The 27,750-nt window shown below is 44.6% G+C and overlaps 1 protein-coding gene across 1 annotated transcript in view; it reads left to right on the forward strand.

Annotated features, from left to right (window-relative positions):
- The first annotated feature begins 584 nt into the window (after positions 1 to 584).
- Positions 585 to 27,750, forward strand: part of PLPP3 (phospholipid phosphatase 3) — an 82,314-nt gene continuing 55,148 nt past the window's right edge. The window contains exon 1 of the mRNA XM_036122823.2: positions 585 to 1,338. Coding sequence (XP_035978716.1) covers positions 1,200 to 1,338 — 139 coding nt within the window. The 5' untranslated portion in view covers positions 585 to 1,199. The remainder of the gene's footprint in view (positions 1,339 to 27,750) is intronic.

A 27,750-nucleotide genomic window follows, 5' to 3' on the forward strand; every position in this document is an offset into this window, starting at 1 on the left:
AGAAACAGGTATAAAGGTCACGGCTAACCCTTACATAGCACTTGTATGTACCTGGAACTGTTCTAGATGCTTACATGTATTAACTAATTCAGTCTTCACAATTACTGTATTTGGGAGAAACAGTTAATATCTCCATTTACATATAGGGAAACTGAGGCACAGAGCCACAGCCAGAATTCAAATCTACAAGGTCTGGCTCCAGAGTCGTGTCTCTAGTTCAAATTCTCAGACTCCAGCCCAGTATCGGGTGCTGAGCGTTTTTCCCTGAGTATTTTCAGGATAATACGATTCAAAGCGAAACAAATACTTGAAAGCCCCAAATCTATAAAGGAGGAGAAATGCAATGCATGTTCGCTCTACAGCCTCAACTTTTGCCCGACCCAAGGCCAGGAAGAAAATGTTTCTTTTTATTTATATAGTTTTCTTTTTGTGACAACTTGGTGTTTCTGAACGCTAGGGGCTCCCGGATTCTCTGGTTTGAGAGTAACTTTTCCTTTTAGGATTTTTTTTTTTTTTTTTTGAAGGGGGTGGGGGAAAATGTGGCCTTAATTATCCTACGTCTTAGGCAGCTTAAGGAAGGGGCTGTGCTTTCGGGATCTCTTCAGAGCCAAGTAAGGAGGTCCCTCTCTTTCCCTCTGTCTCTCTCTCTCTTTTTTAAAAGGACCTCGTGCGATAAAAGTGCAGAAACAAACCCAGGCGACCACAACAGCAGCCGCGGCGGCAGCAGGAGGAGGAGGAAGAGGAGGAGGAAAAGTTGGAGTTGGGGCAGGCGCTCCGGAGCGGCGGGGCTCGGAGCGGCTCCCATTCATTAAGTACGCAGCAGCCGAGGAAGGTGGCCGGGCGCCCGCGCTGCCCACTCCCCCGCTCGCGCAGCCGGACACGCGCCAGCCCAGCGCGCCCCGAGCAGCACAGCTCTGCAGCAGGGTCTGCTCGGCAGCCGGCTCTCCTCCCCCCGGACCTGCGGACGGTTTGGGGCTGAGAGAGGAGCGCAGAGGAGCAGCGGGGAGCAGAAAACAGCCCGGGCTGCAGTGGGAAGCGCGCGGCGGGCTGCACCGTCGCCGCCGCCGCGCAGCGAGCCGGGGCCCGACCCTCCGCGTCCCCGAGCAGCCGCGGCCGGGAGGCGGGCCGGGCGCGCGGGTGTGTGGCTGCCGCCGCTGGGCGTCTTCGCGGGGCCGGAGGCTCGCGCCGCAGCCAGCGCCATGCAAAACTACAAGTACGACAAGGCGATCGCTCCGGAGAGCAAGAACGGCGGCAGCCCGGCGCTCAACAACAACCCGAGGAAGGGCGGCAGTAAGCGGGTGCTGCTCATCTGCCTCGACCTCTTCTGCCTCTTCATGGGTGAGCCTGGCCCCCCGCCCCGCGCCCCCCCCACCCCCCGCCAGCCCTGTCCCGGAGCCCTCGCGCCGCCCCGAGCCCCCGCGCCCGCCCTTCCCCGGGCCGCCGACTTCCCGGCCTGGAAGCGGGCGTGGGGCGCGCTCAGGCTCTCCCGGGCCACTGGAGCCCGGCCCCTTAGAAGCCGCCTCCGGCCGCAGGCGCAGGCAGGCTCCCGCGGAAGGTGTGGGTTCGGCCTCGTAGCGCAGGGCGGTGGGCGGAACCGTGACCCCGAGCCCGCGCGGAGCTTGGTGCCCCCGATCCGAGTAAGATGGATCTCCTGGGGCGCGGGGCCCCTGCCTGCAGCCGCGCAGCCTCCTCGCTGGCTGTGTGTAAACACCCAACCCTTCCGCTCCCGCCGCCTCGGCCCGGCCGGACTCGAGCTGGCCTTTCCCCGGCTCCCCCCACCACACACCGCACGTTCCCCCGCCCCGGGGGGGGGGGAGGGCTGGAAGCTGCGCCCCGCGGGCTTGATGCGGGCACCCATTCAGCTACCACTTGTTAGGCACCTACTGTGTGCCGGCGGTAGGAGGTGTCACCGACTTAGTTTCAACCAGCCCTCGCCCCGACTCCGTGCGGGTTGGGTGAGGAGCCCCATTTCACCGAGTAGGAAACTGAGGCACCGGGAAAGCAATCCAAGATCAGGATCGTGTTTGGGGACCACGATTAACTGCGGTCTCAGAAAGTTAAGGCGATGGTCCATTTCTGTTTTCCACACTAGTTGGATGCCCCAGCCCGAAGAGCTGTGGGCGCTAAAAAAAAATTGAGCGGGGAGTGAGGAGGATTTATGAACTTGGCGGGGGCGGGGAGAAAGCTATTGACATGAATCTACAGGAGTTCCAGGGTTGAAGTCAGAGTAGAATATTTTTTTTTAAAGCGATTCATGGTGTAATGGAAAGCGCACAGGACTTGTCATCAGAACACTGCTACTCTGCCACTTGCTGGGCGTGCCACCTCCTTGCCTCCTGGGCCTCGGTTTCCTCATCAGTTGAGTGAGTGGGTTGAATTAGATGCTCTCCTAAGGCCCCTTCCTGCATTAAGAACTCGGATTTGGTCCAGGAGCTGTTCTGCCAACTCTGCTAACTGAAGAAACATCTGTGTTCCCAATTCAGTTCCCTTAAAATAGAACTCCTGCACGGAGACGTAAGTCCCCTTTGAAATGGATTTGTCCGTGCAGACTGTGCAAACCAGAGACTTAGTGGGCTGGAGTTACACTTCTCTCGTGTTTCATGAGTCTTTTCTGCAGCAAGGTCCTCACTGAGGTCGGTCTGCGCTTGGCTTGACTGTCCGTAGTACGTTTGGGAGTCAAAGGAAGATGCGACACTTAGAATTATTAAAACATAAGAATTGTCCCCTTTGGGTACCGGGAGACAGCTGTGGGTAGAATTGTGCTCTGTGGAAGGCAAGAGAGGTGACTAGTTCAGGTGGCAAATTCCCTTCCCACCTCTTCATAGAAATTGGACGTTAAGATGCTGTGTAAAGGAATTGTCACTGGGGGGCCTGCCTTCCTGTGGGCTGCGCGGGCTTATTATCCTGCACAGTGGGAAGATTAGTATTTAAAGTCCGCTGCCAAGCTATTGAATTTTTAAAAGGCCCTCCCTGGTCCTGGGGGAGTACAAGGAGAACACTAAACACATTGAAACTGTTTGCTGTAAACTTGTCTGGGGCTTCCCAGTGTTTACTGGTGTGTTTTGGTGGTAAGGTAAACTCTTCCCAGACGGCCTGTGCTGAGTACCCTCCTACCTCCTACTTTGTGATTAGAAAAGCAAAGCTAGAAACATGCCTGACAACCTTTGTAGAGTTTCATTGTTCTCGTCCCCTCTTCCAGTCTTCTGATTTCAGAAGGCAGTCCTGATAGATGGTGCATTCTTATTAAAGGGGAAAGAAGTGTGAAGGAATTTGCAGGAAGACACACCTATCAGCTGCAGTTTAGCCAGGGACAGTGTTGTGCATTGACAGTGCAAGTAAGGTGGATGTTTGCACATTTCACTTCATCTGCCCCAACTCTCCCTGTGTCCCCCGAAAGCTAATATTCTCTACCTAGCTATTGATTATGTTTACTCACTGTTGGTCTGTTTGAGTAAATGATTTTGTTTACCTCAAAAAGGTGATAACTGGAGCCTGCATTTTATTCTGAGGCACATAGCTATCTATTTAAGGAGTATTTGCCTTGCTATTAAAAAAAGAAAAAACAAACATGCCAACAAAGTCATTTTCAAAGTGACTTATCCATGTCTCCCCTATGCATAGACCAAAATACAACATCCCTAATTTAATGCCTCACCTGCCTTTAATAGGAAAAACTGTAAGGTAAATACTTGAGAAATTTATGCAGGAGAACTCTGTTTGGCTTCCAAAAGAAAATTAATAACACAACATGTGATTTTAATATCCCCTACACAACAGCCCTAAAAAAAATTATTTCTTCTTGGTTCACTTTTTGCCTAAGATTGTCAGTATGGTTTAATTTTTATATAGTTTATGGATCATATGGTCTGGATTACAGGGCACTAATATAGTAAAAAAGAGAAACATAGTTTTCTGTTTATTCTCTCACAGGAATATATACCAAGCTTAATCTCCTTTTATCTGGAAAAAATAAAAGCTGATGTGCTACATAAGTGTTATGTGAGTGGAAATATGTGAGCAGTTGAGCTTGTTTCACATACCTTCTTGGAATGTGAAATTCTTAGCAAAAAACAAAAGTCCCCTCTTGTTTGAAGGCCAAAAGAATCTGGTGTCCGAGAACCCTGAAGGGAGTTTACCTCCCATTGAACAGCTGTCTTTGCCAACTGATTGCTTTTATAAATACAGTTAAGAATCTTTGTGCTCTAGTCTTTCTGAAATTGATTTTGTTTTCCTTTCAGTTACATAATATGTCCCGCCTCCTGTTTTCCGAGCATTGGTTCTGGTGTACCAGGTGACAGGTCCGAGCATTGGTTCTGGTGTACCAGGTGACAGGAGAGCGGTGGAGGCCATTCCCAGGCAAGAAGGGAGGAGCATCTTTCTTTCTAAGCTTTGTTAGCCTCTTCTCAATATAAATGTGTGTACTCTTCGCTGTAACCTTCATGAAGAGATTATCTCCATTTCATAGGTGAGGAAACCATGTGGAAGTTCTGAGATGAACCCTGAAGTCGATTTGGGTCGATGCCTAATTTTCAGTGAGCATGACTGGAGTCCATCTCCCTTTCAGACTCAAGGTTCTTATCAGAAAAACCTGAAGCTGTTTGCAGAAAGCCCTGGCTCTCCACATTTCCAAGTTACCCATTTGCACCAAAGCAAGTGGAGAGAGGTGGTTGAACTCTTCTGGTCAGTGATACTGTCTTGTTGCTCCACGGCATTGTTTGGATTTGGAGCTGGTTCCGAGACTAAGTAGTTCACAGATTTTTGAGGGCACCTTTTGACCCCATGAGACCGTGGTTCCACAGAAAGAACACCAGCAGTACGTGGCTGGAGCAAAATGCAGAGATTTGGTAAATCCATGCTGAGTGTCTGTGCCCCCGCTTTCCCTCTCTCCTGTCCCTCATCCCACCTATTTACTGAGTGCCTCCTTCCAACCCTGCATGCACTTGGAGGGCTAGGCAGTTTTAGACAGGTCCGGCTTTTTCTGCGTGGACTTTGCTCAAGGCCCTTCATCCTTTGAGTTCAGTTAGTTCATCTGCAAAACGGTGAGCAAAATGGCCACTTAATTATGTTGCTGTAAAGAAATCTTGAATGTGACAGGTTTTTTTTTAATCTCTCAAGATTTGGGCAAACGCAAGGGCAAATGCAGATTTGTAACCTGGAGCCCTGGACGAAGGCTTTGTGGTTGTCTTCATACATGTCTCAGAATCATAGGTAGATGAGATCATGAAATAAATACTCAGTAATATTACAGTGAAGATCATAAAGCTGCACTTCAAATAGGGGAACGTCATATTTGCCCAGTAAGTTGACGACAGATGATTGCCATTCATTTTGACTCGAAACTTAAGCTGAGAAGGCAGCCTCTAAAACTGAGCAGAACTCTTGAGCCAACTGATCTTCACAGTGTACCCTGAGCCCTCTTTAGAGAAGGTTCTTTTGTTCAAACAAAAACTGTTCCTCATTTGGCTTTTGATACCAGAAGGTAGGTGAGCTGAACTTATACCAGGAGGGGTGGGAGGCGTTTGAAGAAGCAGGTGCTTGGTCAGGTTTAGTCTGAAAGGCCGGACTCCTGTGCCAGTCCCCACCAGGAAATGCAGTCAAAGGGTGGAGCATCATGAAGCAAAGGGAAAGAAGCTCAAACAGGTAAAAATTTAGAATTTGGATGCTCAGCAACCATGCTGTGTAATTTAGCGGTTCCAGAATGTTCTTGGCCTTTTTTGATTTTCAGTTAAACAGTTGAGATGAAATTCTTAGAACTGGTTCCATATATGGGCTACGTAACATCATCTTGTGTTATTATTAAATTACTCACTTTTCATCCTAGAAGAGAGGCAGTGTGGTATAGCGAAGGGAACAAGAGACTTAGACCTAGAAGCTTCAGGTTCCAGGCTGGCCAACGCCACCATCCAGTTGTGTGGTGTGGACAAGTTGGTGTTCTGTGGATCTCAGGGTTTGTTTTTTTTTTCCATTGGTGAAACAGGCAGGATCACATCTAACGCATAAAGCTGCCATGCAGCGTTCTGTGACCGATTTCTCTCTGAGAGGAATGACCCATTTGTTGAATGTCTACCTCATGCATGCATTTTGCTTAGGTCTTCATTGTACATTACCTCAGCGATGAGCCTAGAAATAGGAGTTCTGGCCTTGGACTGCTGCTTCAATGCTATGTAATTTCGGAGAAATGCACTTGACTTTTCCGGGCCTGAGTTTCTTCATTATTGCAAATGGAGGGAAGGGCCTAGATCATCTTCTCAGACCTCTTCTAGCACTAACAATTTTAGGATTCTGTACTGGTAGATACATACTGTGATGTAGAAACCCAGTCATTCCGTCATTCCTTCTGTTAGAGTATTCATCATCGATTGAATTGTTAACATTTTTTAACCAAAGACTTAATGCTGACAATTAGCTTATATTGGTGTCCATTCTGGAGGGAAAGGAAGCACTTGTTACTAAAGTTAACCCAATACACTGAGAAACCAGCTAGATTTTTCCTTGGCCAGATGTGTCCTTTAACCTGCCTCCTGAAATTTATAGGACAGTTGACCCTTGAACAATGCATATGACTTGACTTCCCAAAAACCTAACAGCCTCCAGTTGACCGGAAATCTTCCCATTAACATAAACATCCAATTATCACATATTTTGTGTGTTATATGTATTATAAGCTGTGTCCTTACAATAAAGTGAGCTAGAGAAAAGAAAATGTTCTTAGGAAAATCATAAGGAAGAGAGAATGTGTTTACAGTACTGTCCTGTATTGAAAAAAATCTGTGTGTAAGTGGACCCGTGTGGTTCACATCTGTGTTCAAGGGTCAGCTGTAATCACAAGCACAACAGGTAACTTTCCCTTTTTTTTTTGTTATTCTTATTATATTCACTAAGTATGTGTTTTTAATAACTCAATAGGTTTTGATAACTTAATCTACCATGTGAACCACAGAATATAGAAACAGATTTTCATTAATCAACTGGCCAACTGTCCAGCCAAGCATCTTGCATGGGTTGAAATAAAGAAGGGAACCTCCATTTTGTAGGTAAGCCACACTGCCTTTTCCAGAATGGTTGAAAACCTCTATTTCCTCATTATCCTGAACGGTTAGGGTCTTTTGTTTTTGCTTTTTGGTTTTTTGGGGTTTTTTCCCTAGCTTTCTTGCATACTTACGAGATACACCATGGGGGTATAGCTGTCTTTGTGGGAGACTGTTAAGGCCGGAGTTGGTGGCCTTTTCCACTTTGAGCCCTTTTTGATTTCCTGTCAGTTTTGGATTCTTTCTTTCCCCTTCCTGTGCAGTTGTCTGGGCTGGCAAGCCCGGTTGGTCAAAGCATGTTGCTAATGAGACCGTAGTCATAGTCAAGGACTTCTTCCCTGTGTAGGCAGTTATATTTATGGAGACGCCCTACCGAGTGGGTAAGTTCAACCAGTATATATTATTGGAGGAGTAATCACTCATTTGGGGGATGTCTACGACATCAACATCTCACAGACTCACCTAATAAGGAAACCCATCTGGTGCGAAATAGAGATTCTCAGGCTCCTTCTCAGAAGATTCAAATTCAGCAGGCTTTGGACCAAGGCCTGGGAGTCTGTATTTTTTAAAAGCTTCTGGTGATTCTCATCAGGCCAATCAGAGAATCACTGTGTTGTTTAACAGCTGGTGTCTTAGGGCAATTGGCTACGTCTGGGGCTTTTTGTCCCTGGACTGAATGTTCTGGCACTTTTCACATTGTTAGGTTTTTTTCATTTGTGGCCAGCACACCTATCTTTACAGCAAAGATAATGAAACTTGTTAGAATTCGTTCAAAAGGAAAAATTACCTCTGGGTGCAGGCCTGAAGGTCTCTGGTGATTTTTTTAGTGTAGGGACTTGGTGGTGTCTCCTAATTGTTGAGAGGCTGGGATTTTTACTTGTTTCTGGGTCCTAAACTGAGCTCTGTGTAGTGGAAGTTGCCAGCTCGTGACCACTTTGGAAAAATGAGGTGTTAACTCTGTAAATATTTTCTTTTGAGATACTGAAGTTTGTGTCTGAGTGAAAAGTGAAATGAATAAACGAGATTTGGAATAGAGCCCTTAAAAAGATCAAAGTTAGCTTGGCAAAGTATTGTGGAAACAATACCAGCTTTGGATTCCCTCCAATCTGGGTGCGACTTGGGCGAAAAGTATTTCACCTTTCCAGGTGGAAAGGTGTCCTCATCTGGAAAAGAAGCAAGAGACCCAGTGACACCCTGATACGGTGAAGCTCTGATGAAGTCGTGACTCTGAAAGCACTTTAGGAAGTTAGAAAAGCACTTTATCATGATTATCAGTCTCATGTTGCTATTATTACTCATAGTAATTGTAGTATTTTCCCTTCCTTCCCAGTGTTCTTACTCCTCAGTGGTGCTGTGAAATCTGCTCATTTATTTGGCAGCAAAGTTTCCTGAAATATATTAAGGGGGGAAAATTGTGAAGAGAATCCTAAGCAAAAACCAGGCAGAGGGAACACAAATGTTTTCGGTTAGCTGAAGAAAAGCAGTGGAGGAGAGATGACCCCATCTGGGAAAGTCACAATGCAGGGACCTCGGTAGTCTTCGGTGGTTGCTTTCTTCTTCCCCTTTGGAAGGGACATGGCCATATCATCTTAAGAGAAGGACAGACGCACCTTAGGAGAGCTGGGAGGGAATTGGGACAAATGGTCTGTCTTCGGGTCAACTCTTCTCTGTGTCTTTTGACAGCCCCGGGAAAAATCTAACTGAAGAGAACAGTCAGGATTGAAAGTGACGAAAATGCTCGTCATCTAGGGCCCTGTCCACATTTCTGGAGAAAGGGAGGGAGTAGCTGTGTTTGTTATCATATTGATTATTCAGGCCAGCCATGTGGTATCGGTTCCAGACTCCTTTCATAGCTCAGGGAGGTTCAGTGACTTGCCCACGGGCCCCAGCTGGTCAGTAGTCATTCGGTTTTCCAGGGCTCTTGTCACCTTTAATCTGTCTTGCTGCCCACTTTTCAATGTAGTTAATGCAGCAAAGACTTGCGCTTTTCTAGTTCCTTCCTTTTTATTAATTTCAATTTTATTGAGTTGGAATGTGTACGATGTTTTACAGGGCCCAATCTAGGACACAAATAGGAGTCTTTTTTTTAAAAAGATTTATTTATTTGAGAGAGAGCAAGCAAGTGCATAAGCATGGGGGTGGGGAGTGGCAGAGGGAGAGGGAGAGAGAGAATCTCAAGCGGACTTCGCACCAAGTGCGGGGCTTGACCTCATGACCCTGAGATCGCGACGTGAGTCGAAATCAAGAGTTGGACACTGAACCCACTGAGCCACCCAGGCGCCCTGACACAAATATGAGTCTTGAGGATCTCATTGGGCAGTGAGAAGCTAGGTATAGATAAATAATTGCAAAACAGCTCAGAGTGTGTTGCTGTGGACAGCGTAAATAACGAAAATGCTGTTGGAACAGTTCTTTACTGCCTAGGTTCATGGAATCTTCAAAATTTGACAGTAGCTCTTAGAGTTGTCATTATCAACAACATCAAGGTCATTTTTTATTTCAGAAACACAGGCCTCTTGGGGCAGGCCAGGGCAGGAGGTGGGAGTCGGGGTGCACGTGAACGAGTCTGGGAAGGGTGAGTATGAGAGGCTGCAGTGGTCCGGTGATGCTGAAAGATCAGGGCCTACAACCCATGTCTTGCCTTTATACCATTTTGCTTTTCTGTTGGTGTTTACTATCAGTTTGAGATTGGTATTGTCCGGGAGGTCCGGTTCTCCAGCCGGAGAAGGTCCTGTCTTCTTTCTCTTGCCTGTGTCCCTTAAAAAAAGGAACAAGATGGGACACCTGGGTGGCTCAGTCAGTTAAACGTTTGCCTTCGGCTCGGGTCATGATCCCGGGGTCCTGGGATCAAGCCCTGCATCGGGCTCCCTGCTCTCTCTGACAAAAAAATAAATAAATCTTAAAAAAAAAAAAGGGGGGGGGGGACAAGACAAACAGGTTAACTTTTAATCCCGATTCGTCCGGTAATAGTCGAGTGAGGCCAGAGAGACATGAGGCAAATCTGAAGGACGGGGCAGTTTTGGGATACCACTGTTCTTCCAACTGGCGCTTGTTCTAGAAAGTGCTTATTACCCAAGATCACTGCTGACTGATTTGAGTTTGAATAGGCGCCCGCTTTTGCAAATGATGTATCACAGGAGAGAAGAAAGAGAAACCCAAGTTTTCGAAGTTTTTGCTTTTCAAAAGCCTCTTGAGGTAGAAACTATTCTCATTTGACCAAGGAGGAAACGGAGTCTCAGATTAAATAATTTTCTCAATGTCAGGCATTAATTGGTGGGGCCAACATTCAAAAGAAAGCTAGGTCAGGTTCTCAAACATCCTTGTGGAACCATCCTTTTAGATATAAATCAGAATCTGCATTGAAATTCCCCAATTTAAAACCAAACCAAACAACACACATAGGATCCAGTTGGAAACTTTTGAAAGGAACTTGTTGATTTCTGCGTGCTTTGAAAGTATACATTGCAATCAGAATATTGGTGGTAAGTGTGTTTTTGAGGTTTGTCACAAATTAACAAAATTATATGCCTCTAGAGTTTCGCAGAGAAATGCAAATCAGTATAAGCGCCTTGTCATAATAAGCAGTATGCTTTGGTTCCTGTTTATGTACCCCCAAAGCACATAATACACATAATTATAATGAAGCGAAGGAAGCAGTTCTCATTGATGGTTTCTTTATATCTGGCCCCCAAATTAGTTTGCGGTATCAATCAGTGTAATTTCTAGAGAGCCTATTTAATTAAGTCTAGGTTTGTACCTATCTTTCAAGTATCCATCCTGTCTTCCGTGGTTGTTTCTTGAGCACCTACTGTGTGCTGGGCCCGCAGGGTTCCTTGACATTTACGGATTCTCAGGCTGGCGAGTGGGAAACAGACTTGGGAATTAAACACACTTAAGTTGCTGATGTGGGGTGGTGGAGGAGAAGCTTTAGCAGCCGAGTGAAGAGTGGGGAACTTTGCCTGAGGGCATGGCGCTGGGTCCTACACGAGAAATCCTAGCTCATGTGCCAAGAGAGGGGAGAGGGTAATCCAGCAAAGGGGGCAACAGGTGCTGAGCAGGGCACACGTGAATGAGTCTGGGAAGGGTGAGTATGGGAGGCTGCAGTGTAGTACAGCATGTGTGTTCGTATTGCGCGACGGAAGGAGGATGTTGGAGATGAGGCTGGAGAGATACAGTTGGAGCCAGATTATGAAGGGGGGCTGTAAAAGGCAGGCAGCCGAGGAACTTGAACTTTATTTTGGAGGACCAGCTGAGCCAATGAAATTTTATTTTTGTTTTCATTTTCCTTTTTATTACGGAAAATGTCATATAGAAACCAAACACTGCACATACCTAGGCGTGGATTTGCTAGGTCATATGGTAACTCTTGTGTTTCACTTTTTGAGGAACTGCCAAACGGTTTTTCCATAGCGGCTGCACCATATTTTAGAAATAGCGTGACATTAGTTAAAATATGTAAGGAAAAAAATGAAAAGTTTTATAGACAACATTTGGAATTAACATATTCATGAATAGTTTTGAAGAGAGGATTAATCTGCTCTGAGTTGTGTTTGAGATCTGCAGGGTTTGAGGAGAGGGAAATGGGAGAGAGAGGAGGGGGACCAGTAACAGGGAGGCAGAGCTGGACCATAAGCACTGGAGACAGAGAAGAGAAGGGTGAGTAAGAAGGATGACAGGTAGCTCCTGATCTCCTAGGTGGGAGCCTCTGAACGGTGGTGCTGCCATTCCCTTCACAAACACTTTCAATGCAGTGTTTATAGAAGGCTTAATGAAATCCATCTTGTAGGATTACTGAAATGCTTCATGGTCATAGCCTTACTAGGCAGATGAGGCTATAAGTTCTCTTTCTACCCCCACTCTGGAATTTCTTAGTTCCTCAAACGCCCCTTAAAATCTTAAAATAAATGGGCCATTGGAAATCCTCCTGGTTTAGAGAAACAGTTTTTCTTGGGTTGTAATGGTGTTTTTAAAACAGTGTTGTTGAGATATAATACCTGAATTATATAAAAATTATATCTATATATATTATATATATAAAATGTACAGTTCACAGGCTTTCGGTATATTCTACAGAGTTGGGCAACCATCACCATTATCAATTTTAGAACATTTTCATCGCTGCAAAAAGAAACTCGAACCTGTTAGCAGTCAGTCTCCATTTACCCTCTGGTCCCGCCATCCCATGGCAACCACTGATCAACTCTTCGGGTCTGTACATTTGCCTGTTCTCCACATTTCATGTGAATGAAATCATATAATCTGTGGTCCTTGTGAATGGCTTCTTTCACTCGAGATAATGTTTGTGAGGTTCATCCATACTGTATCACGTTATGTACAGCATGTTTTTTGAGCATGTATTAGTACTTCATTGACTTTTATTGCCAAATAATATTCCCTTGTATGGGCATACCACATTTATTTTATACACTTATCAGTTGACAGACATCTAGTGTTTTCCACTTTCTGGCCATTATGAATAATGCTGCTATGAACATCCATGTACAGGTTTTTTATGTGTGCACACATTTTCAGTTCTCTTGGGTATCTATGCCTAGGAGTGGAATTGCCAGATTACGTGGTAACTCTGTGTTTAACTTCTTGAGGAAACTGCCAAACTGTTCTGCATAGTGGCTGCGCCATTTTAGAAATAGCCTAAGATTAATTAAAATATGTAAAGAGAAAACACAAAAGTTTTACCAAAGACCTTTGGAATTAACATATTCATGAAACCACTCTAGTGTCACTTTGTTCTTTGAGCCATTTTCCACAAAGAAGCAAAGTTTTTAATCAGTTCACTACTGTCACTGGGTTTAAGATGAGTGAGCAGAGAACAATGAAGCTGACTGAGAAAAAGATGCTGGGTGGTCAGCTAGACCCGCTCACCCGCTGAGTAACATACTTCCACAGACCTGGGGATGTCACAAGCAGATTCCTGCCTCAGCAAAATGAAAACAAGCCTCAGCTCTTCAGAGTCTCTCAAAAACAGTTAAAAGTACAGATCCTAATGTTAAGACCTTCATGTTCCTCGGATCTGTTTTACAGTATTTTTTAAGACCATGAAGTAGAACTGTAGTTTCTGATGAGGTTGATCATTCACTCTTTTCCCTGCTAGATGTATGGCTGTGTACATAATGATCAACTCAGAAGTCAGAATTACCATGTATCTTTTGGACTCACGTGCTAGATGCTGGAGATTGTAAAGACTGTTAAGACCCAGACACACATCTTTAGGGATTAGTAGAAGCGTCACGTTGGATGTTACTCTAAAAATTAAACTGTAAGTGCTTAAAAAATGAAACCACCAATATGACAAAAGGGTGAGGAAAAGACACCTTTATTATCAGGAGCATTAGACACTGTCTTGCTTCATCTTTCCAATAACAGAATAAGGTAGATGTCAGTCACCTGGTTTTGCAACTCAGAGAGGGTAAATGATTTGCCCAGGTTCACACAGGTAATGTGTGTGGGGCTGGGCTGGGACTCAGGCCTGCCAAAATAATGGCAATTGCTGACATTTGTCAAGTACCCACTCTATGCCTCTCCCTGGTTGGAGCAGGGTGCACTCATTCTCTCATTTAATCCCCCCACTGAGTCTGTGGAGTCCTTATTACTCTTATCTCCGTTTTATAGAAATAAGGTTCAGAGAGTTAAAAAATCACTTCTTAGAGAGGTTCTGTGGCAAGTGACTTTTGCAATATTGGGGTCAGACCTAAGCCGTCTGACCCTTTGGGCCATCCTTCACCACTGGGCTCTACTGCTTTTGTTCTCCAGGGCTTCTGAAGCCCCCTTTGTCTGCACCCCTCCGTGCTGGCTCTCACATTGGTGACACGTGATGATTTGTCCAAATTGAGTTAGACTTGGGATTCTCACCCTGGGCTCTCTGGACCTGTAAAGGTGTATTAGGGCAATTATGGGGCATCTTATGCTATTTTCAGCACTTCAAAAATAGCTAACCCGTACTGTAACACATTTACCAGTGTGCAGCTAGTCTAGACTAACTCAGAGCCTCAGCCTCTGCCTCGACTAGTCCAAGCACTGGCATTCTGTGCTATGATTTGAATGTGGAAGGACACCTGTCCACTCACTCTGGTCTTGCTGGTTATTTCCACTAATCAGGAGGTGGGCTTACCACTTTCTATGCTTTGATTAACAAAAGGAGAGAAGTGATTTAAAATACATTTTCCTTGGTAAATGAAGACATCTTCCTGACGTCACAGAGGGTCAAGAAGGAAGTGGCAGGTATCTTTGGTGGTGAAAAGGTTGGACATCCTAGAATAGATACGCCTCTCTGTGAATTTAGAGGAGAGGAAGACACCGTGTCATGGGAAGAGGGGCTTGAACTAGGCCTTTGTCACTCACATCAGGCAGCAGTAATGGGTTGTTCTGTTAGTGACCTTTTTTGTACCGTGGGCTTGATCTGCTGTCCTTGTGGTTTGTTGTAACCTTTGAGTCACATTGAGAAATTGTGAGCTTCTCTGGTTAGTGGCTGTGGGTGCAGCACCTTCATTAAATGTGGTGAATAGAACTTCTGCTAGTAGCCTCTTTCCCACAAATGACCCACATTGTTGTGGAGTTTGCAACCGCTAACAGGAAGTGGCAGAAATGCTTGTCAGCCACACGGTGGATTTCATTAGACACTTGCCCAAAGTAGCTGTTTTGGTCAATTTGGCCTCCATAGGTTTCTGGGGAAGAATGGCCAAATACGTTAGTTCTCATCATTGCATTTGTCTTGCTGTCATCTTGGCCTTGATGGACATTTTGATTAAATACGGAGTATTGTCTTTTGAAGCAACTGCACATACTGTGATTATAGGAAAGAACTTCTAGCAGGCTGAGATTTTTAAAAATATTTCCAAGGGTGTTACCACCTTACCTGAGTCTTTTTTTAGTGGGCTTCTTGCTTAAATCTCTTTGGAGAGAGTAACTCCAATGCCTAGGCAGGAGGGATGATGGACTCCACTCATCCTAGTAAATCATTGCTTTGGAAGATCTGCATCATAGGCATTGGGTGAATGCATGACTCCCAGGGGCTCGCTGGGAAATTAAAATATACTTCTTGGGTCAAAACATTAAAAATACTGGGTGCTTTCAATCCCATGGAGGGAAATAAGCCATCTTGATTTTTGGTTTAATTTTCCTAGGGCCATTGATGGTTGAAGAACCTTTAGTTATGATTTTGCCTTAAATTGGATGTTTGCGGTTCTGCTGGCCTCAGCTGTGAAATCCAGTAATTATTAATTAATAATCTCTTTCAGTGAATAGTTCCATCCAATGATAAAGTATGCATCTGAGAATTAGAGTGTAAATATCCTTTTTTGCCTCAATTTCTCTCATTCTAGATCTCTAGCTGCCTAAACCCTGAAAGCTAACAAAACACAAATACCACACTACGCCCAGGATGTCGTTCTCCAAATGCCAACTGGAAGAAGGCTAGGAAAAGAATGCTTTTGAGCGCCACCAAATAGCATAATGCCAAAGGGGAGATACTGCTAGAGCTGATTTTTACAGATGAAGCAGTTGCCCTTTGGAGAGGTCGAGTGGCTTGCTGGGGATCCTGCAACTGGAAAAGTGGTCGAGTGCCTGGGATAAGAACCAGTCAACACCTTTGCTCTTTCCTCCAGCAGTGAAGACTGGCGTTGGAATTTGCACTGACTTCTATTTTCAATAATAAGCTTATGAAGCAAGCAAGTCAGCCAGAAAGTTTTGAAATGAAATTATCAGGCCTTGTAAAGTGTTCCAAGTGTGATTTGGGATTTAAAGCCTTTTGCCCATTTTAGTTTTGCCTGTTTGTAAAATTCCTGGAGGACGGAGATTAGACTGACAACCTTCAGGCTGGAAGGGGGAGGGCATGCACTTCGCGAATCCTTCTCTGGCAGGCAGTAATGCAAGGGACTTTACAGGCATTATTAACTGACTTGAATTTCACAACAACCCTATGAAGGAGGAGGTTGGAGTTCATTTTAGTTTTCTCTGAACCTATCAGCAATGCCTGTCTCAACTCCTTTTGGTGGGTGGTGACACGCTGTATTAATAATTCAACTAGTTAATCACTAGCAGAGATCATTTACTAAGATTCCGGGGGAAGTGCTTTGCTGGAATCTGCTTGGAGCTGGTCACTCATGCCATGCAGCCACTTTTATTGAAAATACGTGGGAGAAGCTCCGCTTCCGTAGAGCATTAGAGAAGGACAGGCCAGGGCAGGAGAATATTTTGCCGATTTCATACAGAAATGGATCGACTTTTTCTGGGGAGGGATGGCAGCTTCACATTCTGTTGACCCTTCCTCTTATCGGTCTTCTCCAAAGGAGTTAAAAAGGCGGGGAAATGCAACATTTTGAGTGAAGTAGCCTATGCTTTGGTTACAGGCTCTGTGTATTTCCCAGGCTATTGTAGGTGTCCTATTCATCTGGGATTTGAATGGTGGTGTGATTAGCATGAGAGCAAGTGCATAAAGTAGGTCTTTTTCTCCTTTTCCTAAAAGAAGTTTTGTGGCGTTTCTTTTTCTGACAGAGTTGGCATGAAGCTTTGACAAACACAGACCCATGGAAAAGTTAGCTAGGACTCAGAGCAGACCCATTTTGTACAGCTCCTTCGCACTCAGAGTGCAGAGAGGCAAAGCATCTGGCAAGAGGCCCCTCGGATCATAGAGTCATAGCGAGGGCTGCTTCTCTACTGTGGACCAGTCAGTGATGGATGGGAGATGCCCACAAGACCAATGGCAAAGTGCATTCTTGGCTGTTGACCAAAACTGCAGATGAGAACATTCCTGGGACCCTGTTGTCTATCTGATCTATCCTTCAGTATTTATTGAGATAAATGCAAAGGCTTTTTTTTTTTTTTTTTTTTTTTTTTAACAAGAGGTGGATCCTGCCCTTAAGGGGCAGGTGAGAAGATGAGGAGATAAGACACACAGTCAGTTGTTGGAGAAAACAAAGCCAGGTAGTGGAAAATTAAATGAAAAACTTCCAGTATGGAGTCTAGGAGGCAGCTCTGTGCTGATCTTGGGCTCTGTTCCCTGCTTTGCTGTATTGGCTGGGGGACCCCTGGCAAATTATTGCTACTTTAGGAATGATACAGTGGGGGTGACGATTCATTCCGTCCCTGCCTTATACAGCTATTGAGACCCAAGGGTGTGGTGTCACAAATATACAGGAAAATGCTTTAGGCTGTAAAGCCGTATCTGTGTTGTGCAATGAATATATATATTTTATCTTCTGAATTTGTTCTCTGCATTCTCTCTGTTTCTCATTTTAGGTGCATGCTGTCACATACCTGTGGCTGAAAATATTTCTTTAGAGGTTTATTTCTAGAGTGATAGTGTCTGCTCTCCCCCATATATACTTTATGCATTAAGCATACAGAGTCGTTTCTTTTTTTTTTTTTTTTTTAAAGATTTTATTTATTTATTTGAGAGAGAGAGAACGAGAGACAGAGAGCATGAGAGGGAGGAGGGTCAGAGGGAGAAGCAGACTCCCCGCCGAGCAGGGAGCCTGATGTGGGACTCGATCCCGGGACTCCAGGACCATGACCTGAGCCAAAGGCAGTCGCTTAACCAACTGAGCCACCCAGGCGCCCACAGAGTCGTTTCTTAAAACTGCAATTCTGATCACATAGGTCCTTCTCTTAAGACCAGGACTTTTATGACCTCCCATTGACTACAAAATAAACCTTTAAATATATTTGAGACCCTTCAGAATCAGACCCCAGCCAACCTTTCCTGCTCCTCATTCCCTTGCTTCCCATCCCCCCCACTCCGCTGCTCCATACTCTTGTCCCAGACATCTCCATCTTGTGGCCAATCCACGTGCTTTCCCACTGTCATTTCTCTTCGTTCGATATGTGCTACTTACCTCATGATACTCAGTCAGTTCAAGTGCAGCCCCTTCTGTGGAGCCTTTCCTGATTTCCTCTGGGCAGAATTAGACCTTCTTTGGGCCCTTTGTATTGATCTTTCTTAGGTGGAGACTTCGGTTTGTTTTCTGTTTTATACAGTTCCATCTTAATAGGGTATGACTTCCTGGTATATAATAGATGCTTAAAAATTTGTATTAAAGAAAATGGGAGAGGTGGGGGGATGGGGTAACTGGGTGATGGGCATTAAGGAGGGCACTTGATGTGATGAGCACTGGGTGTTATATGCAACTGATGAATCACTAAATTCTACCTCTGAAACTAATAGTATACTATCCGTTAACCAAATCAAATTGAAATAAAACATTTTTTAAAAAAAAGAAAGATGCTTTCAAAAAATTTTTTTAATTAAAGAAAATGTCAAGAAAAAGTTACTTTAGAAAATAGAGACAAGAAGCAAGAAGAAAAACAACACTTTTGCTACCTCTACAACCACAATGGTAAGGTAGCCTGGCACAGTATGTCTTCTTTCTATAAATAGCTACATTATTATTAAGTATAATTATAAAGCTAAACAGTGGATACTTAACACATACTTCCTGCGAGACAGTGTGATGAAATGGAAAAAAAAAAACAAAAAACCCTTTGCTGCTAGAGTTTGTATCAGCCCATCAAGTATTAACTAACTTGAGAGACTTGGTTATGTAACAAAATGAAATGCAGTTAGATATTTTGAGTTCAACTTTGTATTCGTACAGTGTTTTGAACTTGGTCAGCAGACTGAATTTGTACTAAGGATGATAGCTGCCATTCAGGAAAAAAAAAAAAAAAGTTTAACTTACCTTAAAAGCTAGGGCTGTTTTTAGAGTGAGAGGTTTTTCTCATCTGGTCCTGCCTTAGGTGAGGTTCTTCAGGGAGAGAGCAGAAGCCTTCTGCAGAAGAAAGTTGCCCAAACTGGGAATAAGAAATCTGGGTTTCTGTCCTAACTTTCTCTGCCTTACTCTCTAACTTACTGGGTCACCTTAGCCAGGTAGCTTTCCCTGCCTGTGACTATTGGCCTCAAAAGAGTATATTAATATGAAATCTGTCTTCCTATAATTATAACGCAGCATCAATTATGTTTGGTACTGTGTCTTCAAGTAATTATTATCATTATTAATAATATTAATTAGTTTTATCATTAAAAGCCCCAGAATAAGTGGTCGTGATGTGTCATTTCAACAAATATTCCTTGAGCATCTTTAATGTACCAGGTACTGTGCTTGGTGTCGGGATCTAATGATGAATTGGATGTGGTCCCTGCCCGTGAGTATTCTAGAGTAGACATTGGTAGATCCAACTCTAGAAGTACAGCACGGACATCGTACAGAGGTAGCAGAATTGATTTTGGGGGCTGAGGGTAGTAATATCACAGTCGTTTGGATGGCGAATCGGGAGAATGCCGTTTGGTACCGTTGTCCAATAAGGCATTCCACCAGCAGAGTGGTTTTTCTGTCTCAGCTCTGACCAGTACTGACAACCACGCTTTAGAAAAATCTTAGAATGCAGGAGGTGGGGGGACCTGACCATCAAGTTTTTCCCCTGCCTACCCCTATTTTATGGATGGGAAAACTAGGCTCAGAGAAGTTAACTATCTTGGAAAATGGGTAAAATCCAGAAGAAATGAAACCCTTATCTTGTGCAAGTTCAAGTTTAAATCCAGTAAGTACCATATTTTAAAGCATCCCTGTATACTATGGATTTGGTTATTCTGCAAACCAGATATTGGCCCCATGTGTCAGTAATCTACAAAGCCTTTTAAACCTTAACACAACATCTCAAAGTGTAGTAATATATTCTTATAGTAATAAAATAGTAAAAAAATTCCAAAAATACGATTATGCTTAAAGGGAATAACCCTCTCACCCGCCAGCCCTCTAAATTCTAATCCCCGGAGGCATCTACTGTTAACAGTTTCGAGTTCCTGCCAGCCTTATTCTGAAGGCACAGGTATTCTCATTGACATCCACCTTCAGCCATGTTGCTCTCATTGTTTCCTAGACACACCCCACAGATGTCTGCCTTCTGGCCTTTGATCATGTCTTCCCTCTTCAGAGCACCCTCCTCTTCCTCTCTGCCTGCGGGAGAGAGAATCCATTATGGCTGGTTTCTGCTCATCCTACTCCCTCACTATGTCTGCCTTGGGGTACTTCCATCCCCCCGCCCATCTCAAGTCATCTGCGCTCTGGCACTAGTTAGTGACCTTAAGCAGATCACTTATGCTCTGTTGGTCTAATACTCCTCACCTAAATAATGGGGCCGTTTAATTAGATGGTCTTTAAGATCTGCTTATGGCCATAAAATACAAAAGGCTGCACCTAGCACAGTGCTTAGTTGGGAGTCTTGGCTGTACTGAATGCCTGAATCCTGTCACAGGATTTCAACATAAGAGGAGAGATGAAGAGGTTCACCTACCAAGTTCCCCCAACTTAAGTCTTGCCTAAAGTGTTCCACTCTAAGAATGGAAAAAGGATGTGTCTTGGGGCAGTTCTGGGCTCAAATCTTGGTTCCACCATTTTGCTAGCTCACAACCCAAGGCAAGGGTCATAATCTCTCTGAAATTCAGTTTCCTCATCTGGCAAATGGGGACAATAATTCCTATCTTAGAGGTTGTCCCAAGATTGGAAGATGCCTGGCAGACCATAGGCTCTTCTGCATTAATCTCTGCCCTGCTCCCTCAAAACTTTTTGTTCAGGAACTGTTATCTGTCCGAGATAATTGGCAAGCTTCAGAACAAATAAGCGTGTAAGAGAGTGCTACCTGGATTTACAGCATGTGTAGTGTACAAAGCATGGATTAGACATAACTTACCTGATCTTTGAAAAGTAGCTCTGGAGTCCTTCCAGAGAATCCTATAGCAGCTGCACCATGCAGCTACCTTTCCATCAGCTCTCGCTGAAGGAAGATGTTTTCCAGTTGGGAGAGTGCACGCTGGGAGTTCATCTTTAATGCATTCCAGTGTCCTGAGGCAAAACTTGCCTGAGAGATTAAGCCGAGCATATTAACCAATATCATTTAAAGTTGATTAAAACTATCATCTTAATTAAATACAAGAGAACAAGAAGTTCTCAGTCTTCTGGTAGCAATTAAAGACTAAAGAGTCAATTTGAAGTTGTTTTTGCAACTCTTAAAATAATACTCTGTCTCCCCCCCTCCCATGAAAAGAGTTTCTTAGCTTTGGACATGCCTTCACATTGAGGTTTTTGAAAGCTGTTAGGACTACAAACCTGCTGGCAAGGCCTTCTGCTGCCAAGGCATCTGAGTTCTCAAAAGCAGGAGGGTTCAAGCTCAGGATACGCTGATTTGGAAAGAGAGCCCAAACAAAGGGCCTTTTGAGGCAGGAAACGGGGCTTTGGCCTCAGCACAGAGCAGTGTGGGATTGGAACAGCGCCCCGGGACTTGCTGAGGAGGAGAGGGACTATGAGATCGATGGAGGAAGTATAAACTTTCTCCATACAGCGAGAGTTTATTCCAAAACCCTCGAAAGTTGGTTTCAGAAGCTGTTATCTTTCCTCTGTCCACTTAATCAGCATGCCTGTAGAATATGGACTTACTCTTTGTATGTCTTTTCGCAGAAGAGGGAAATGATCCATGAAGGTACACACAGACGTGACCATTCTAGCAAGGCTGTCTGACCGGAGACCAAAGGTTTTCTTTCAAGACCCAAAGCAGCTATGCTCACGAATTCACTTATTCACCCGTGTATTCGTGCAACATTTACTGATCACCTGCTCTCTGCTAGGAGCTGTGGAGTTGAAAGGGTATGGTTCCTGTTCAAGGAGCTCAAACTTGAAGGTTTGAAGGGAAGGAGACTGCCCTTCTTCATAAGTACCCACCGCTGTGTTCACGTACACGTGACCCTCCTCCCCGCACCAACCCCCCCAAACAGGTTCTTAAATTTGACCTTCCCTGAAGTCACGCTTCTAATACTCATCTTCACAGATTAACAGCAGCAAACCGACCCAATAGATGGAGCCCTGCGGGCACAGGTCGGTTAGAGAAGAGTGATAAACATGGAGAAGATTCAGGGATATAACTCAAGGAGGAGAAAATAAGTTCTAGCAGGTTCTATTCTCCATTTTTTTTCCCTGTTCTTCATTTTTATGTATCTAAACTGTACCTGCTAAGCAAACACTTCCATGAGCAGTAAAGACCCCCTTCCTGTCAACTGCTGGGTAAGATTGGGGGAGGGGGCGGGGGGTGAAATAGAACAATGGGGACAACAGAAGGAAATGAGAGGGTTTGGCAGAACCACTGACCACAGAACTGAGCCTGGGAGGGCCTGGGTCAGCTGGGACCATCACCTAGAAGAGGTGCAGTGACTTTGGGGCACACATTTGGAAAACTTGAGTTTTCTGGAACAGATGGGGCTCCGAGCTGTGAGCAAGAAGGGACAGTTTGTCATAGATGAGTGATCTTAAATGCGTACTCTTTGCCCCCCATGTGCATCAAGAATGTAGCCCATGCTGGGTGGCTTTTGAGAGTCAAGATCTAAGGGTATCCAGCCTCTACCTGTTAGCATTGTTTATGCGGCAGTTAACTGCTATTGTTCCTACATAGTTTTACGGATGTGCTGCTCAACCAGCAAATGCAAGCACACTTGAATTCAGAGGGGCCAGGGCCTTGAATCTGCAGACAGGTTAGGTTACCCTAACATCAATTAGATGTTGTCATGAGATGCAGGGACAGCTGTCTCCCTCTTTAGATTCCCACTTGCAGGTGGTGTTTTTGACAACTGGGCTTAATCAGAGAAGTGATAACAGCTGATTGGTTTATTGAACAACGACATTTAGAAGAAAAGTTTCTGATGTGTTTATCGGTATCTGGACCACACAGGCAACTTTTCTTTCCCTCTTTGAATTAGAGCATTTTGCACAGGAGATTGAAATTTGGAGGAAATATTGCATGCCTATACGTATTTGGAGAGGTGTAAAGGATAAATATTGGTTTATGTAGAACCCTGACAGTGAAATCTGAGGCAGGGATGTTCTTCTTTTTACTTCCATATTCCTGGTGCCTAACTCAGGGCCTGATACATATTAGAAGTTGTTCAGTAAAAATTGAAAAAATGGAAAAACCCAAGTATTTTGACACTAGCATACATTTTTAGCCTTTTTTTTTAAAAATCTATGACTTTGTTTTTCATCACTGATGTTTTAAATTACCCAAAATTTGGGAAAAGGGAGAAAATCACCCATAATCTACTACCTAATGCAAATGTTATTACCATTTGGCATATTTCCTTTTAGTCATTTTTATTTGATTTTCTTTCAGTTATTTAGTAGGTATATATACATACATATATATTCATACGATTTTCTGTGTTGCTACTAAATGCCATAATTAAAGTTATTTCTCTTTACAGTCATTCAGAATTAAGGATTACCCTTTAATCACACAGATTTCTCTTCATTCCCTTTTGCTTTCTTTGCCTTACTCCCCCAAATTAAAACTCTCTGGGGTAGGTCCTATTGCCCCTGCTTGCTAGGGCTACTGTAACAAAGTACCATGAACTGAGTGGCTGAAATGGCAGAAATTATTATCTTACAACTCTGGTGGCTACGAGTTCAAGATCAAAGTGATGCAAAGTGGTTCCTTCTGAAGGTTGTGAGGGAAGAGGTGTTCCATGTCTCTCTTCTTGGCCGAAGATGGTGGTCTTCATGTGAATATGGCATCCTCCCTGTAGGCCCTGTCCAGGTGTCTCTACATCCAAATATCCCCATTTTTGCAGGTCACTTGTCATATTGGATTAGGATCTACTCTAATGACATCATTGTAACTTAATTACCTCTGTAAAGACCCCATCTCCAAATCAGGTCACACCCTTGAGGTCCTGGGGCTAGAACTTTGACTATGAATTTTTTTTGGGGGGAGGGGACACTCCAAGCCATAGCACCCCTCCATTTATATGCAAGGAAAATGAGGCCCCAGGCAGGTAGTTTGAGATTTAAATTTAGGCTTCTGTGACTCTGAAATGTGCATTATCATCACATCCTGTTTTCTACCCATGAATTGAAAATACCGTGAACAAAGAAAAAAAAATTACTTCCTTGATTTGAATTTGATTAGTGTGAGACAATGTTTGATGATGGTTATTAATTGCTAAATTTAACTGTTTGACCAGCTGAAACCAGAGTAATCATGTTACTTAAAAATGACGTTAAGTACAGTACACTATGCTTTGTTAAAACTTCTCATTGTTCTAAAGTGTTTGCTAAGCCTGTTGCACAGATTGTCCCATTCTTATTGGAAGTACGAGGGAATACAGCACCCCATAGGCTCTGGGGCATCCCAATGATTCCCTGGCAGTTGGATCACGTTTCATTGTAAAACCAGCCAATATTGCATATGGCTCATCAGTTTTCATCTTGTTTCCTTATCCTTTATGTAGATTCCCTTTAGTTTTTTGTTATTCTCCTGAGGGATTATGGCAAGCTACGTATACACACACGTGTGCCAACTACACCCCCCCATGCACGTTTTTTTTACAAGAAAAGTAACATTTATTCAGTAATATCTAATATAAGGTTCATATGCAAAATTGTACAGTTGTCCCAATATCTCTTTTATAGCGTTTTTTTGGATCCAAGATCTAATCAAGTTTCACTCATATTTGATACAGTGTCTTTAGTCTCCTTTATCTGCAACAGATTCTCATCTTTTATGTATATATATATAACATTGCGTTTATTGAAGTGTTCTGGCCAATTATTTTACAGTATGTCCCACACTTCGGGTGTTTCTGCTTCCTTATTACTAATTCAGTGAGATAAGTTCGGCGTGGATGGCACATACACACCAGTAGACCCCAGGGGAGGCCAGAACAGTGTAACAATACCCAGCTAACGCAGTCAGCCGGGCCGTGGTGCGTAGGGTGGGATGTTCACAAGAAATACAAGGTCCCCGGTGCAGCTCTTGAGCAGAGGAGGTTGTATGGGGCCTGCTCAGCCTTCTCTGTGAAGCAGGAGTGGGAATGGCACTGAGTTTCAGTCCTGGCTGGAACCGAAGCCTGGAAGTAGTGACCTCTGGCGTTGTGCAGTACGTAGATCCCTGTGTCTCTTTTTCACTGAGTGCACTCGGGCTGACCCCTACTCTTTTTTTTTTTTTTTTTTTTTAGGATTTTATTTATTTATTAGAGAGAATGAGAGAAAGCATGAGAGGGGGGAGGGTCAGAGGGAGAAGCAGACTTCCTGTCAAGCAGGAAGCCCGATGCGGGACTAGATCCCGGGACTCCAGGATCATGACCTGAGACGAAGGCAGTCGCTTAAGCAACTGAGCCACCCAGGTGCCCCACCGCCTCCTACTGTTTTTCTTAACTTCCTCACAGGAATTTATTTATTTTTTTAAGATTTTTTATTTATTTATATGACAGAGACAGCGAGAGAGGGAACACAAGCAGGGGGAGTGGGAGAGGGAGAAGCAGGCTTCCCACCGAGCAGGGAGCCTGATGCGGGGCTCGATCCCAGGACCCTGGGATCATGACCTGAGCCGAAGGCAGACGCCCAGTGACTGAGCCACCCAGGTGCCCCCTCGCAGCAATTTAAAAAAAGGGTTTGACCTATAATCGCTGCATATTCCCCAGTTGCTCTCACGTCTGTCCTTTGTTCATTGTGGGCGCATCATAAATATTTATTGGAAAAAAGTGAATGAAGAGAAAGTGAACAAATAGTCTCCATGGAGATGGAGACTTATCAATATGAAGTGAAGGTCCAAGGAAGTCCCGAGGGACATTCCATTCAGACCAGCAAGAAATGCTACGAAAATCCCCAGTTATTTTCCTTTAGCTGGAAATAATCAAACATTGAAAAGACACTGGTATTTTAGAAAACTCTACATTTATTGTTGCCCTTGGCTGCTTTAAAGGAAGTGAAGAGCTCCCACGTGGGGGCAAAGGGCTGCCCTAATCGCCTTCCTTCATGCTGATGTCTTTTGTGGGGAAGACCATGAGCAACAGCAACCACTCCCATGAATTGAGTGCACTTTATATGTCGTACTGTATCTCTCAATTTCACAGAAACCCCTCAAGATGGGCTCAGCTAGCCCCATTCCGCAGATGGCCTTCAAGATGCTAGCAGCTCGTGTGACGTCACAGGACTAAAAAGAGACAGATCCGAGCTTCAAATGCAAATGGAATCGACCCCCAAGCCTGTGTTTTTTTCCTAATAATCCATAGTGTCACTCACTCGTGTCTCATAAAAAAGCCAAAGGCTTGGTGACTTTCATGGTACCTATTCAGTAACTGCGCATGAGGTAAACAATGGGTTTCTTTGTGGGCCAAGATAACACCTCTCTCTGTCCTTGCTGCAGAAGACACACCATCCCATCGTTGTCATAGTAACAGTTACCGAGCATTTCTGGGTGCCAGGCATTGTCTTAGCATCTTTGCTCCTAGGCTCTCATTCCTCTCACATCCCTCTGAGGGGAACCGACGTGGTGAAGGTGGAGACGAGACCCAGGAGTGTCTGACTCCAAAATCCCCGTGCTTAGAGCCACACCAAGCTGTTGTACTTCAGTTGCCAATAGATGGGTTGCCCTCTCAAGCCATTTGCTTCCAGCCTGCACCGAGGTATGCTCCCGAACAGTGCTGTGTATTAAGATAACCCGAGAGTCTGAACAGGGCGGCTGTAGCAGTTGGTTCCAGAGAGGTGTTTAAAGCAAGAAGGGAAGTAGCCTCAGACTCTCCTGGAGAGCAGGCAGTGTTTATTTGAGTTGTGCTGGCCAGGACCTAGCGTGGCGTCAAGGCTGTGGGAGGCCTTCATACATCGCATTCGGGGTTGATGGGGATGTGTCTACAAAATGCAGAAGGCTTTTCCTCGGGAAGGTGGTTGGTCACGCCTCAGTTAGCAGGGAGCTTGAGTTCTGAGGACCCCGTCCTCCACACGGCTGCCAGAGTCATCTTTGTAAAGCGGTCTGGCCGTGACACTGTCTAGCCTAGACGGATTTCTGTCGAGTCTCTGCTGCGCATCCAGCACTGCAGAGGGTAAATACAAAACACTCTCTGCCAGCCGAGAAGCGCGTCTCGTTTGAAAGCCATATACATGAAACATTGATTTTAGAGCCAGTGAGAGATCGGTTAGGCTCACTTTTCTTGAGAGAGTGTTCTGGAGAGTTCCGGTTCTTCGAGTTTGTACATCTCCCTTTGAGACTCAGCAGTGAACTTTCGTGAAGACTCCAGGGAAAAGGCTCATGCTGCACATGCTTTGGGATATGACCACCCAGTCCCAATTTCCTCTCTTTTATAGCTAAGGAGGCTCAGTGAAGAACAGGGACTCTCAGTGGAGAAAGTTATCCAGGCTTGGGCTCCAAAACCCAGCCCAGGGCTTTGTCTGCTGGCAGGGACCCACTCTGTTTCTGTCTTCAGCCTAGGCAGTCGTAAGGCCCATATTTCTCCTGTCTCTTGAAGCCATATGTTTCTCCGGCTTTTTCTGCCCTTCTAAGATAGGCCTCTGAAGTTGGGTGTCTGAAATCATTCTGTTTCCTTTTTGGTGCCATCTTGGCAAAGATACTGGAAAGCGAAGTCCACCATGAGGCAGAAGAGAAAGGAGGAAGGAAGAGCTGCAGGTTTGCAATCTCACAGGATCCCTAGGTAAGAAAGACTGGTTCTTCTGCTAGGATGTTGCTGCATCCCTAGACAGGGAGCTCTTCTGAGGGTGGGAACCCTGTTTTATTCATCTCAGTATTTCCTGTCTCCAGCACACATAGGTGCAATGGCAGACATTTGATATATATTTTTAAAGGTTTTATTTATTTATTTGACAGAAAGAGAGCACAAGCAGGGGGAGCAGCAGAGAGAGAGGGAGAAGCAGGCTCCCCACTGAGCAGGGAGCCTGAT

The sequence above is a fragment of the Halichoerus grypus genome, chromosome 5 (genome assembly GCF_964656455.1).
Source record: "Halichoerus grypus chromosome 5, mHalGry1.hap1.1, whole genome shotgun sequence".
Lineage (NCBI taxonomy): Eukaryota > Metazoa > Chordata > Mammalia > Carnivora > Phocidae > Halichoerus > Halichoerus grypus.